This window comes from Temnothorax nylanderi, unplaced genomic scaffold (genome assembly GCF_030848795.1).
Source record: "Temnothorax nylanderi isolate EJ_2023f unplaced genomic scaffold, tnyl_v1.0 TNYL_tig0419_pilon, whole genome shotgun sequence".
Classification (NCBI taxonomy): Eukaryota; Metazoa; Arthropoda; class Insecta; order Hymenoptera; family Formicidae; genus Temnothorax; species Temnothorax nylanderi.
This window is the reverse complement of record NW_027249481.1, coordinates 28,396-43,022: the sequence shown is the minus strand read 5'-3', so window position 1 is coordinate 43,022 and position 14,627 is coordinate 28,396. Positions and strand designations below refer to the sequence as shown.

The following is a 14,627-nucleotide window of genomic DNA, read 5'->3' as shown; positions in this document are numbered from 1 at the left end:
TGATCTCGGATTTGAGTTAACGCTTCATACAGACAGTGTATGAAATTTCATGGATAATGAATGCTCATATATAACATATGAACTTTAAGATTCCAATTCTTTAGTTACGCAAATCATTTCATATATTGTTTGCGAAGCACATGAACATCTTCGTTGGGAAAATGTCATGGTACTTTTTATCTTGTTTTTGTTTCGCCGGTTGCAACTGGCAACAACATAGTCTTAACTAAAAAAGATTTATTTTGCTATACTGTATATTATTCTCATCTAGTCAAAAAAATTTCCGTTAGCAATGCTGAGATGTCTCACTCTTTGTTGCATACTGAAAATATACCAGAATATATATATTGTAGCGACAGTGTGATATTCTAGAAGAGAGTTATATCGTAATACTGAATTTTATAATACCATGCCGTCAAAGTAGAAAACTACGTATATAAATAGCCTGTAGCCCATATGCGCATATTTCTTTGTCTCTTAAACAAACGATCTACAATATCGTAAGAAACGTTATCCAATTGAAAGAAACTGTAATCCTTAATATTAATTGAATTGTTACATTTCAAAAATGTAACACATTAAGAAAAAAATACAGTTTTTTTCTGTAAATGCACTTGAAGATAATGTAATTTCCATACATTAATTATAAATATGTAATCAATTACAATTTATTATAATTATAAAAGTAAAATCAGCTTAAATATGTCGCAATGAAACATAAAAATATATAGTTGATTGTAAATAAAAGTCGCCGTTATATTACTTATAACTGTTCGGAATATCTTTGTCTCTACGCGGATTGAACGACTTGAGATAGAATTATAAGTGTGTATTGAATTTGCTCATTCAGAGAAATCCAATAAATCCTAATGATCTCAAAGCGCAGCTACGAAGGACGACTATTATTTGAGGGTACAATACTCATTATACTCGCTGCCATGTTTTCAAAAGCAGTTTTCTCAAAACAAAGAGTCTTGACGAGAACCCTTCAGTCTTGCACATTTACGGAAAATTCGTTGTCGAGTTCGATTCCACGTAGCTGCGTCCGATCGTTATCACATGCGCACAATGCAGCTACCATTTTTGTTATTAACGCTGTTCGATATTATCCAGAATCTAAAAACAAATCTTCGAAATGTATCCTAGGAACGCTGCTCATGCATTCATATGACTGCACAGAAAGAATGGTTTTGCTGAAGTATTTAAAAATTTAGCTGGATACAGATCTGAAAATAATTTTGTTGGACCATCAAAATAATTATTATAATGTAGAACACTTAAACTGATTGCTAAAATTTCAAAAATTTTTACAGCATTATCATCATATTTCAGCGACTTACTATAATTATTTTGATGGTGCAACACAATTATTTTTAGATCTGTATATCTAGCTAAATTTTTAGATACTTCAGCAAAACCGTTCTTTCCGTGTGTAAAATTTTACACGATGCTGTATGTTATCAGTTTTGGTTAAAGGATCAATATATCTTGATGTGATTATAATAAAATTTTTTTTTGCTCTTGAGCATCGCGCAATTGATTTGAATTAGATAATAAATAATATAATAATTACCACAATAGTATAAAATAAGTATCTGCATGTGTGCCTGCTTTTAGTTTAGCTTGTTATTTTATAATAAAAACGGTAACTTTTTGCAAATACAAGATATTTATAAATATATGTATTTACTGAAGAAGAAGTAATTAGAGAGTTTAAATGTTTCTCGCTTAAAGGTAATGTCAAAGAGAAACTTTGTCGTTTATTATATTTATCTATTTTTAACTCGAAAGTTGATGGATATGTGTAATTTCGATGAATGTTTAGATATCATATTTGTATTTATTTATTTTAATTCAAAAGCTGGATGTGATTTCGATGAATATTTATATATTTATGAATAAAGTCCTTTACTTCGACCGAACTGGCAGTCTTTATTTAAAAAGCACAACGCGTTTCAACCGAGATTCCGGTCCTTATCAAGTGCGTATATTACATTTAAACGCTTGCAAAACACTTCATTGTACACAGTGTGGCAGCAATGAGTCTACGAACTAAACCAAAAAGAGTATAATAATGAGTTTACGAACTAAAGTATAATACAGAAAGGGTATGATAAAAAGAATTATAATAAAGGAGCAAAGAGAACACCGCTTACGTGTTTATATATGACAAAATATATAATATATGACCGGTGATATATGACAAAATAATAAATTTAATGTAAGCGCTTTCGGTTACCTCTGCCTTTGTTTTTCACTCAGTCGTCCGTTGTAATCTGAGATGATCGCACCACCGAACACCACATGAATATGACTCTTCAATCGTTTATTACCATTCGACACACAAAACACGTAAGCGGTGTTCTCTTTGCTCCTTTATTATAATTCTTTTTATCATGCCCTTTTTGTATTATACTTTAGTTCGTAAACTCATTATTATACTCTTTTTGGTTTAGTTCGTAGACTCATTGCTGCCACACTGTGTACAATGAAGTGTTTTGCAAGCTTTTAAATGTAATATACGCACTTAATAAGGACCGGAATCTCGGTTGAAACGCGTTGTGCTTTTTAAATAAAGACTGTCAGTTCGGTCGAAGTAAAGGACTTTATTCATTTATTACTCACTGGCGAAGGAAAAAGGATTTTATCTGTATTTATATATTTATCTTTATTAATAACAAGGAAATTGTATTAATGGTACAAAATACGTTTTGCTTATCTGTAACGTGAGAAATATATTGAAAATTCCGTTTTCGCGATATCTATTTCAACTTGTACACGAGGACTCTATCTGCTTTATTTGATGGCTCGACTGTTATTCAAAGAATTTCCTATATTTGTTTGTATATCTAGTGGAAAAGGTCCCGCTTTTTTGCAGCAACCGTGTAAATAACTATCAAAAAATAACGTTTATGATATTTTATTCTCTAAAGTTTTATACGTACATATGTATATGTTATATTATTTTAAGTATATTAATTTACATTAATTTACATTAATAATTCAAATTGTCATTGAGTTTTGAACATTTTAGACGGTTTACGTTTTAAATATATTTAATAGAGAGAAATGTGATTTTTGCATATTATATACTTTTCAACACTATTAAATTAATGTTATGGAGTCTAGTTAAAAAATTATTTCTCGGAGAAAAAGTTAAGGTTGCTACAACAGAATAATAATGTTATTTTTCGCTCATCAATACAAAAGGGACAGATGAGCATATCTTAACAGCTACATTTAATGTAATATTAATATAACTTGAATTCACATACATTTCTTTTGCAATCATAGAGAATGTTGTTGTAACAACCGTAGCAATTTTCTCCGTGTTAAAATTAATGTAACAAAGTTTTAAAAGAATTTATAGTTCTGTCCCAACCAATATGCTTATTTTGAACGTAATTATTTTCTACATGTATGCATGAGCATGGCAGATGTAGACACAGATATGGCGAAATCGATTATAGCGACCCATATCTAAAAAAGAAATCAAACACCAGAACGAACGGATTGCGCTGAAACAATTACGGATCCTTATCTCTTTCCGTTTTAAAATGACGGTATTTTAAATCTTTTAGAAATTCATAAAATTGAAATATTTAGAATCAGTAAATATATGTTAAAATAATATAACAAGAAAATTAATATTTATATTGTTGAATCTATCTATATTCACACATTCTTAAATATGTTTTTTTTTTAATGCAGGCATACTCAAAGATAAAAGATAAAAACTTTGAGCAACTGCCATTTAAATCAAATAATAACCTAAGAGAAAAAGAAAATTATTCGCTAAATATTTAATCAAATAAGATTCAATCAAATATGTCCATAATCGGAATACCATTAGTTAATATTATTACACATTTGCATTTATAAATAAAGAGAAATATATTTACGATGGGGATCTTAAGTATATAGATAATAAGCAGTATTTTCAGCATTTTTCTGTATATATTTTTATGCTTCCTTTTTAATAAACAAAATTCTCGGAGAACTCTATTTATACATGAAAATCGTTGCAGCGAAAACTGGATGGAAATTTTTTGCTTTTATTATACCTTCTGAATCCTGTTGAGCAAAAAAGTTGCGGTAAACTCTGTCGAAGCAGTCAAATTTACTTCTTTCGTCAGAAATTTTTACACGAAATATAGCACTACATTTTTACATCTATGATTATTCATTTATAGGACACATTTAAATGTTACTGGTACCCTGACCGGCAGGAATGCCTGGACATTTGATATGTATATGACATATATGTACATGTATATATATATATGTATTATGTCCAGGCATTCCTGCCGGTAGAGTGTACGTGAATTATTATGCTCATGGATGCTCTACTTGAACCTACGGTTCGGAAATTTGTGGACACATTTATTTTCGTTGCTACGTTACATTCTATCTTTTCACTGCGCATTTTTGTACGTTATCTATGTGTAAGCTGCCAGAGTGAAGCCTGAGAGTAACCGATTCGGACGATTCGCGTGCAGATTGTGCAATTGTGATTAATTAAAACCGTTTGAAATGATTCTATTCGCAATTAATACGGTGTAAGTTTTAATCGCAGCAATGAATATCGAATATCTTTTTTTGAACGAGCGCGTGTATGAATAGGATTAAAAAAGTAATGCTTTCAACCATATATATATATATATATATATATATATATATATATATATATATATGTAGTATATATATCTTTTTAGGAGGGAAAAAGTAGAGAAATAAAATGTACTCGTGATACTCAGAAATCAATTCCCTTTTATTGAAAGGATAAACGCGTCTGATCGCAACATGTTGAAATATTAAAGCTGGTATTCTACAAAAGATATGACAATTTAAAGAAACGTTTGTAATATTTGTGCATTATCTTTTTAATAATAATTGAGAATAGTAAAATATATTAAAGTAAAGATTTAATTTTTACTTTATTTACATCACGTGAAATGTTTTTTATGCTAATTTCTAATTTTTTAGATACAATCTCGCACTGTTTCATTATCGTACATAGTTCTATTAATTATTATTGTATAATATTTAATATTTTATTAAGATAATAAAGTAAAACTATACTATAAATAGATCTGAGAGAGAAATTTTTAATGTGTGTAATATATAGAATTGTAATATAGAATAAAAAGTAATATTAAAAAAATAAATTTTGTTCAAAATTGTTACCTTCTTTTTATAAAAACAATGCATTTTGTCTTTGTTCTTCTTTGCGCTATGCATAATCCCGGTTTTCCAAATATTTTATTACCCAAGATAACAGGATGGACCCAGCAACTCTCTCGCCACAATCCGTTCTATTTCATCCTGCAGAGTCGATAACGATCGCGCGCGATCTCGTTGGTCCATTCGTCTTATCCGACATTCATACCTCACGGTAGTATCCGCCCAGTTTTTATACATTATAAACCAGTCTCCTGGTGCGCTACTGGTGATTATTTATAGCTGATCGGGGGAGTCTACCGTGGTTCCAAGTGGGAATATCTTTATCAAATGTTTATCGATCGACCCACTACTGTTTTTAACTGTTTCCTTAATACATATATGGTTTGATTCTCACACATACAGTTTCTCACTATAGATACGAGTTTCCCGTGGGATAATGTAACCCCTGATTTTCACGAAGCCATTAAAAAGAATCCAATATCTTTCTACGTGGAATGCGCTTCTTGCAGTGTGAGTCGAATACTGTGTGGAATACGTGGATAAATGTAGCGATATTAGAAGCACGCATAAAACGTAAAATTGCATATCAATCAAAATTAATTAAAACTTTGTTTCATACTCGAGATAACTGATTTAAATTTATCGCAAGTAATGGCATTCTCATATGAAAAATTTTTGTTATATTTAAGAATTTGTTTATATGCATATAACAAAGTAAAATTGGCATAAAAAGATCATTAAAATGCAAATAAAAGATATGAATTCAACATGTTTCTTTCTAACATTACATCTTTTTGAATCGCTATTTAATTTTTATGATGAGAATAGAAAGACTGTAAATTATCGTTATTTAAGAAGAAAATATATTCTCTAAGAAGAAAATATACGGTCTCACAATCCGCTTTATATTGATGCATAAGAAAGTTTTTTTTGTACGCTTTCTATGATTTTTTTAAAAAACGTTCAAAAAGTGTTTGATAATTCGAAATACTAGAGAAAGATAAAGAAAGTGGGAGCTTGTGCTTAAAGTTGAGAAGTGCAGTTAAGAGTTACAATCTTAATAAAGGGAAATTACAGTCAATGCTCGTTTAGACGACACCTTATAATCTGACATTATGTTCATTGCTGATAGTTATTAGAATTAAGTACGTGCTCGGAATTCCGCTCTCTTTAAACTACTTCTCAGTTCAGGTTGCCATTATTCAGTCGCGCAGTGAAAGCGGAAACAACGCCGTAATTCACTTAATTCGGCGAGCCGGAGGAAAATCCATTTGCTGCTGAAACCGATAATGGACTGGTACGGTTGGTTGTAAAAAGTCACCATGCAAGTTAGGGGAACCGCGAATTAAATGATCAAATTATCGTAACGAATAAAATATTTAATATTTTTTATTACTGTATCTATATTTTGACTGTAATCGCAATATGTTTAAGTTCTATTTTATGTTAACAGTCTCATCATAAACGAAATTATAATTTGCTTGCTCCTTATTTCTACAAATAAATATTATCTTTAATTCTTTGAAATATTTAATTGATGCAGAAATATATTTATGTTAATATTATGTGCTTTATTATATATAATTCTGTAAATTCGTTCTTTACATTGCAGAATAACTATGTAATACTGGTAATTTATTGTTTGTATATTACTACATAATTTATAAAGACTTTAATAATAAGTCAAAACATTTTATCTTACAAAATATATAAAATGTGTGTGTGTGTGTGTGTGTGTATAAAATATATTTAATACCATTAAAATAAATAGTCTGCTGAAAACATAGGCTTGTTCGATAAAATCCTTTATTATACCTTCTTATATACTTGGCACTCTTGGCAGTGATAAAATATCAACTCGAAGGATTTGTCTCGTTCGATGCGCGTCTCTTTTCATATACTTCGGTATATGATTTCTCTTTTTAATAGCACGATCGATCTCTCCTGCACTGTCTTATTTCCATAGTCTGACTTTTCTCATCCAATTTTAGCAAACTCTCGCGTTTGCCTCTCTTTCCATTTCCATATTTCGCAGAAATGTTAGGCGTTGGACAATTTCGCCCGCATATTCGCATGACCATAGAAAGTTTTAAACGTTCCACCCCCGATCATTTTTATCTATATTCATATTTCCACGTGCACATGTCGTGATTTTTAATCAATTTCAAATTCAATTCATATGCGCTTCATCGTCCGCAGGATTCGCACCTCGATTTAATATGTCCTACAAACGTTTTGCATATTCTCCGCACTTTTCATGACAATTTAAATAAAAAAATCTAGGCATTTGTGTCTTTGTAATTAAGCTGTTTATATATATATGAAAAAAAAAATTATAACTGAGATAAATAAGTATTTAAAATCTTTTTTTTTTAGAATTTTATCTGTCATGTCGTAATGAATGATGTATTGTTAGGAGTTATGGCACTTGTGTATGAGTACGTAATGGCTTTATATATAAAGATTTATATACATATATAATATATAACCATTTTACATTATGTGCATTTGTAATTATTATTCATACGTTGTGACAATGTAAATTAAATAAAAAGTAAAATCCTTAATTATTTTTTATTACTATGGCAATTAAAGTAAGAGAAAAATGTGGTAGAGTAGGTTGAATAATTTACAGAGATGCGAAATTAAATTGTAAACTTGATCAAATAGCAAGGTTGCACAAATTATCTTATGTGTATCATTTAGGATATGGACTCCTCTTAGAAATCATCACAATGTCTTACAACATACCGCGGACGGCGAAACAGAAATTATCATTTATGGATCGAGGGTAAGCGACATGGCTAATCAAACGGCTGATCACCATGAGGACATTTACCAATGGAACCATACGGTATCGGCGGATGAAGGAGATACAGAGACGGAATATTATCTACCTAATTGGACCGATCTTATTCTAGCAGGATTGTTCACGATGCTGATTATTGTTACTATAGTAAGCAATAGCATCCGGTAACTGCAATTTCCAGCATTTTTTTATATCAGACTATCCGCTTTAATGGCGCTCTGAGCGCATAAATATCTTACAAAAGCACGATGCCTTAAGTGGTATTAGTATTGCATTTTTAAATATAAAAAACAGCAGTCTCACATATTCAAAAAAAGTACTTTCTCATAATACATAACATCTAATTGTAAGATTAATTTTAATGTGCCCGTCTAAGTTCGTACGTTCGTATATATTTTCTACGATTGTAACTCCTTCCTCGCATTATTATTACAGGTCGGCAATACCCTAGTGATCGCGGCTGTAATTACTACAAGGAGATTACGGTCCGTGACTAATTGTTTCGTGTCTAGCTTGGCTGCTGCGGATTTACTAGTCGGTCTAGCGGTGATGCCACCAGCTGTGCTGTTACAGGTATGCATATGTTCGTCAAGGGGATAAAATGCAATAAACGAGCGCGAAATGTTCAATTCATCCTTCGTACTAAGTTACGAGCTTTCGCGTAAGCACGTTATAGAGAGAGAATCAGTAGAATCTTATTTAATTATCATGCGTTTTTCACGCCTGGAAAAATAAATTGCGGGACGATATTTAAAGCGGCATTTAATTAGTGCCGGCATTTAATAGTCTTGCAGACGGACTCGTATAGTAGATATCGTAAGTCATGAGTTCTAGTCAACATCGTTATGCAAAGAGAGATGTTCCTTCCTACCTCGTATAAACTGCATTTTCATGCGTCTTATCAAATGGGATATTCATTGAAGCTTACAGGAGGAACTTGGGAGTTGGGCGAAATGCTGTGCGATTTCTGGGTCTCCCTCGACATTCTACTTTGCACAGCTAGCATTCTCTCGTTATGCGCCATTTCTATAGACAGGTAAATCCGATCACGCAATTCCAAATCTCGTCACGTAGATAACGAAATTAGCGGGAAGTCGTCCCGCCATCCGTTTAATCTTTCGTAAAATGATAGATTATTCCATTATTAAAAAAGAGATTTCGTGCGACGTAAAATTTTCAACATACGGGTTTTACAGATTTTTGATGAAAAATAGCAGCAAAAGCGGGTGAATTTTCCAATTAGAAAGTTCATTTCAGTAAAATTCTATTGTAGTTTGCCAATTGTAATCGGAGGAAATAAAAATCTAATTGTAAATTCTATTGTGTTGATTTTATTATGATTAAATAAATCAACATAAATCAGTTATTATTTAATATAAAAGCAGTTCTTTCTTGTATCGTGTATAATCTTTCTTTTATTTTTTGTAAGTTACACATATAATAAATATTTAAAATATTATTATAATATAAAATAATTATTTTTTAAAATTATTATTTAATTATATTTATTGTTATTTTAACTTGGTAAGAAAGCAGTTGTACAAAATAAAGGTTTATAATTTAATAGAGAATTCTGAAAGCAAAGAAACTGCCTAACAATGGTAGTTCTTGGTTTTTACTGTAGTCTGTAATACATATACAAGTCCAATTTTCATTTCAGTTAAAAGAAAATGTTTTCTTTACACTGCAGTGAAAATCTTCTAACTTATCACATTGACTATGCACAGACGCGCGAACTTGTTTCGTAAATAGGTTAAAGTTACGCGATTCCTTGCATTTCAGAAATTTTGGTAACACGTACACCGTCTTATTCAATGTAGTTAACTTTCGAGATAAGGGTACTCCGAAAATCCTGATACAATTCGTTCAGCATGCTGTTGTCTATCTATTTTTCCGATATCCCTTATAGAAATTTAATACTGTAAGTGATTATTTGGCTAGTAATTAATTACTTATTTTGAGTATTAAAATCATTAAAAACAGTACTTTTAATACTCAAAATAAGTAATTAATCACTAGCCAAATAATCACTTACAGTATTAAATTTCTGTAAGGGATCCCACCCATTCCACAGAAGCATTCGACATCCTACGCTTTGCGGCGATTCAGCACGTACAGAGGTAAAATCGTGCGGAATTTATCGCGTCGTTGTCGGTATTCCTTGTTCAAGGTATCTGGCCGTAACTCAGCCGCTGATATACAGCCGTCGACGCAGAAGCAAACGACTGGCTGGGTTGATGATCGTCGCGGTATGGGTGATGGCCGGCGCTATAACGAGCCCGCCTTTACTGGGCTGTTTCCCGCGTGCGACGAACCGCGATATCAAAAAGTGCTCCTACAATATGGATTCTTCTTATGTAATATTCTCGGCGATGGGCAGCTTCTTCCTGCCCATGCTGGTAATGCTGTACGTGTACGGCAGAATTTCGTGCGTCATAGCGAGCAGGCACAGAAATCTGGAGAAGACCAACGAGGGAGAGAACGTCCGATCACGTCGTAAAATCACGGTGAGAATTATTTGATTTAGCTTTCCCCAGACACACGACACGTTTATCTCCGCTGCGACCGGTGCAGTTGTCTTCCTTGTTACACAATTCGCTTTTATTAGATATTTACCTTGCTACGTAATTCGATAAAATCTAATAATACAACTGTATCGTGTTTGTTATAAATAAACAAGATTTTTTACATAAAAAAATGCATTTAAAGATTCTAAACATTAATATTATACGAAAGTTCGCGCGTTTTAAATTACATTTATCTTGTGTTGTTGTTTGTATGCTTTATAATTTCATTTATTTAAATAAGCTTTAAGCTCTGTATTATAAAAGTAAAATTTTAATATGATTTATTACGATTACATGTCACTTTTTTCTATTGCTTACAACTACCTATACATTAATCTTCTATTTTATGCTTTGTTTATTCCGGTATAGATGATATTGTGAACTATAGTTCTAACGAGATTAATGACTCGATTATTAATGACTCGTTGTTGAAAGTCTACTCGATCAATACTCTGATTTGCGATTATATCTCGTTAATAATAGATAATTATCAAAATTTGTAAAAATGTGCGTAACATTGAAATCTGCAGATTTATAATAAAGAATCGGAAACCATCTCTTCATTTCTTCAAAAAACTTTCTTCGAAATAGACATTTTCAGATAGAGTTTCGTTGGACGAAATGTTTCCCCACGAAATTAATTTCACAGACAGAATATAATGTCCATTTCTATAATTATAAAACTGACATTCCAATGCGTACAGGGACATGATGAAAAAGCACAAGCACAAAGAATAATCAGGGAAATTGTTCATAACAACAAAGCAGCAGTTAATAAAAATATATGACTACGACCTATTCCGAGTTTAAAGCAAGCGCGCACACAGCATTAGTTTGTTTCTGTCCAATTGGACAGAAACAAACTAATGCTGTAATGCAAACTCTACCGTAATTCCAATGGCACCATCGATTAAAGATAACGAAACTGTTCTCGTAGTTTCAATGGAAAGGAGATTAGTGAAATCAACGGCTCTCTCGTAAACGACGGACGTAGAATAGCATAGGTATTAGCACCATGATGAGAGACATGGATTTCTCATCATAATCCACATTATCCGACTTTATATAATCAATCATTTACTTTATATTATCAATCATTTTGCGCAATATGTCTTGTGAGCTTTGTCGGATTTGGTTTAGCTACGTAGCCGTAAAAATGATTTTAATAAAAAACAAAGAAAAGTAGCGGAAATCACTCAAAGAATTTTCTTTTTGTTATCTATCAATAATAAAACTCAATAATTAAAAGTACGCCATGCGGATTATATAATTTTATTTACAATAAATATGATTTTTTTAAGTAACACGTTTTTTATTGGCCTATAAAAGTAACACTGTTTTATACTAAGAAACTGAATAAAAGTAGTTTAGAAATTGATTCTTTCGGTTACAAATAAGAACAATACAAGGAGACATTGAGCAATTTATTACGGTGACAGAATAAGAAACGCTTTGAAAGAGCCAGGAGAAACAAACGTTGCTGTTTGTAAAAGAAAATCTCATTACTAACACGCTTTTCTTACATTGGGGATATTGAAAATTCTGAAAAGTTACAAAGCTCTATAATTTAATTAGGTAACTTTCTTGGCGACGTTATTAACTTTCGAACTGTTTAAGCTTGACAAAACTTAAATTGGCAAAAAAAAGAGCTGAAATTGATTTAACAAATATGTAATTGCCAATGTATCGCGATATCAATGTACGAAATATATGAAACCATTTTTCTGCAGATTGAGCGTGGCAGGAGTATCAAGGCGCAACGTACAGATTATGCTGAGAGCGGTATGACGTGCGACAGGCCCTCCGAGGATACCGAACTAACGAATATGTGCAAAAAGTTGGGCACAATTCGGGGTAATCAGCAAAGCTGCATCAACAGAGTCGCCAGGGAGACGAAAACTGCGGGTACCCTGGCGGTGGTTGTAGGTGGTTTCGTCGCATGCTGGCTGCCATTTTTCATTCTGTATCTGGTAACACCCTTCGTGCCCGTGCAACCGCCGGATGTTCTCATGCCAGCCTTGACATGGCTAGGTGTGTGTAGTCTCTTTTACATATGATGTTCCCAATTACATAATGTTTCCAAATATGCTTGCCTTTTTTTATTGATTGATGAATTTATGCGAACTGTAACGAATATTTAAAATATATTTGATATGATTAAATGCTATGCTGCATTGATTAAATGCAGAAGTTTATTTTTTATTGTTGTACAATAGAGAATAAATATTAATAAATTAAATTAAAAAATGTGACAAATTTATTTATCTTGTATCAATATTTATAGTTTTCAATTTATGTCATTATAATGTCTTTCAAAATTACAGTTGCATGATATATTATTATTAAATACTTTTTACGAAACTGATCAAAAGTGATTTTATGTGTTTAGGATGGATTAATTCGGCCATCAACCCGTTCATTTACGCTTTCTATTCGGCAGACTTCAGACTCGCTTTCTGGCGACTAACATGTAGGAAATGTTCGAAGAGTAGACCAAACTTGGATGGCACGAATCGGAAATTACCTGCTTCGGTTAACTGGAAGAAAGATACGTCGAGGACGTGAAGTTCTCCGTACAGTTACGAACTTATCCAATTATGTGACGTCCGGTATTAGAATGAGTGCGGTTGACTCGAGTTCATTCGCAATCGCAGTTTATTAATGAAGAATGACATGTGTGAGAACTATATACGTATGTTCTTAGTACGAGCTTATAACCAATCAATAGTTCTTATGCGGTTTTATAAGATATAAATATTTCACTATGCATATACGCACAATATCTACTTTCGGATACGCGCAAATTCGAGATTCACATAAATAGTCATTCTCTTTGTATATGACGTGCAATACAATTGGACATTATGGTTTCGCGTTAAATGCTTATCAGTTTTGGAATTATGCTCAATTAAATTGTATTTTACAAAATTTTACAAGCTTTTGCAACTTTTCCAATAAATTTCATCGTAGAATAAATATATTACAATGATATATATTTTTATGCGTTTTTTACGTGAGTATAATGCAGTTCGTCAAAGCAATATTAAAAGTAATTTAACATTACATTCAGGTTGAGTATTTACGTTTATATAAAAATGTGTAAATAACTGACTGAAGAAATGAACGAAGCATGTAGCGAACTCTTCTGATAAGCATATATAACAATTAAAAAATAAAAATAAAAATAGAAAATTTATGAACAGTTTACGAATAGTATTACAATTAGTAGTTAGTCGTAGGAAAAATAATGTATGACTGACATTTAATCTGTGATCAATATCGAAATTTCATTATTGCATTCATTCGTGATATTTGTATACGAGAAATAAAAGATTAAAAATATCTATGCTTAATCGTGTTGATGTACGTACACTCTCTTTCTATATCTCCTTATAAGGATATTCTATATCTCCTTATAATATTTATCTATTTATAAATATTATGCGAATAATGTGAATATGAAACTTTACGCATGTACTTTATCTTTTATATTTTATGTCTTCGAGGAAAACTTGCTACATGCATCGAATGCTTCATACTAACACTTTAGTATCGTTAATATGTGATATTATTCTAATATAATAATTTATTTATGATTATTTATAGACAGCGTAAAATAATAGCAAAACGTAATACATACTTAGTTATGCGGATTTATATAAATGTGAGTGTAGAATAGAAATTTATAAATATATTTTAGAAAATATCCAATTATATTTCAAGAATATTAAGTAAAAAATTATTATAATCTAGAATAACTTATATATAATAGATCTAGAACAAACTTATATATACTATAGATACTATTATTCAAATAGATATTAGTTAATTGAGATGGTAGACACTGCTGCATAAATTTCATACATTATGTAACTTTATCAATTGTTGAAAAGACTGTGTAGATATTGTACATAATAGTTTTGCTGGAAAATAAAAAGCTGATGTGTGATGTCCATTTTTAATTCGTTATTAATATATCTAATTTTAAACTATCAATGTATCTTATCAATTATTTTGTCAAACACACACGTGTGTGTGTACACACAACAGATACATACATATATACG

General features: G+C 31.3%; 1 protein-coding gene across 5 annotated transcripts in view; it reads left to right on the top strand.

Annotated features, from left to right (window-relative positions):
• LOC139782504 (probable G-protein coupled receptor No18) overlaps positions 1–14,515 on the top strand; it is a 45,745-nt gene extending 31,230 nt beyond the window's left edge. For 3 of the 5 annotated variants that reach the window (XM_071721538.1, XM_071721537.1, XM_071721536.1), the window contains 6 exons: positions 7,891–8,140; positions 8,429–8,566; positions 8,917–9,029; positions 10,164–10,500; positions 12,291–12,591; positions 12,950–14,515. In XM_071721538.1, coding sequence (XP_071577639.1) covers positions 7,985–8,140; positions 8,429–8,566; positions 8,917–9,029; positions 10,164–10,500; positions 12,291–12,591; positions 12,950–13,125 — 1,221 coding nt within the window. In that variant the 5' untranslated portion in view covers positions 7,891–7,984 and the 3' untranslated portion in view covers positions 13,126–14,515. Of the gene's footprint in view, positions 1–6,370; positions 6,482–7,890; positions 8,141–8,428; positions 8,567–8,916; positions 9,030–10,163; positions 10,501–12,290; positions 12,592–12,949 lie in introns of all 5 variants that reach the window. The other 2 variants (XM_071721535.1, XM_071721534.1) reach the window with 1 other exon arrangement.
• Positions 14,516–14,627: the final 112 nt, after the last annotated feature.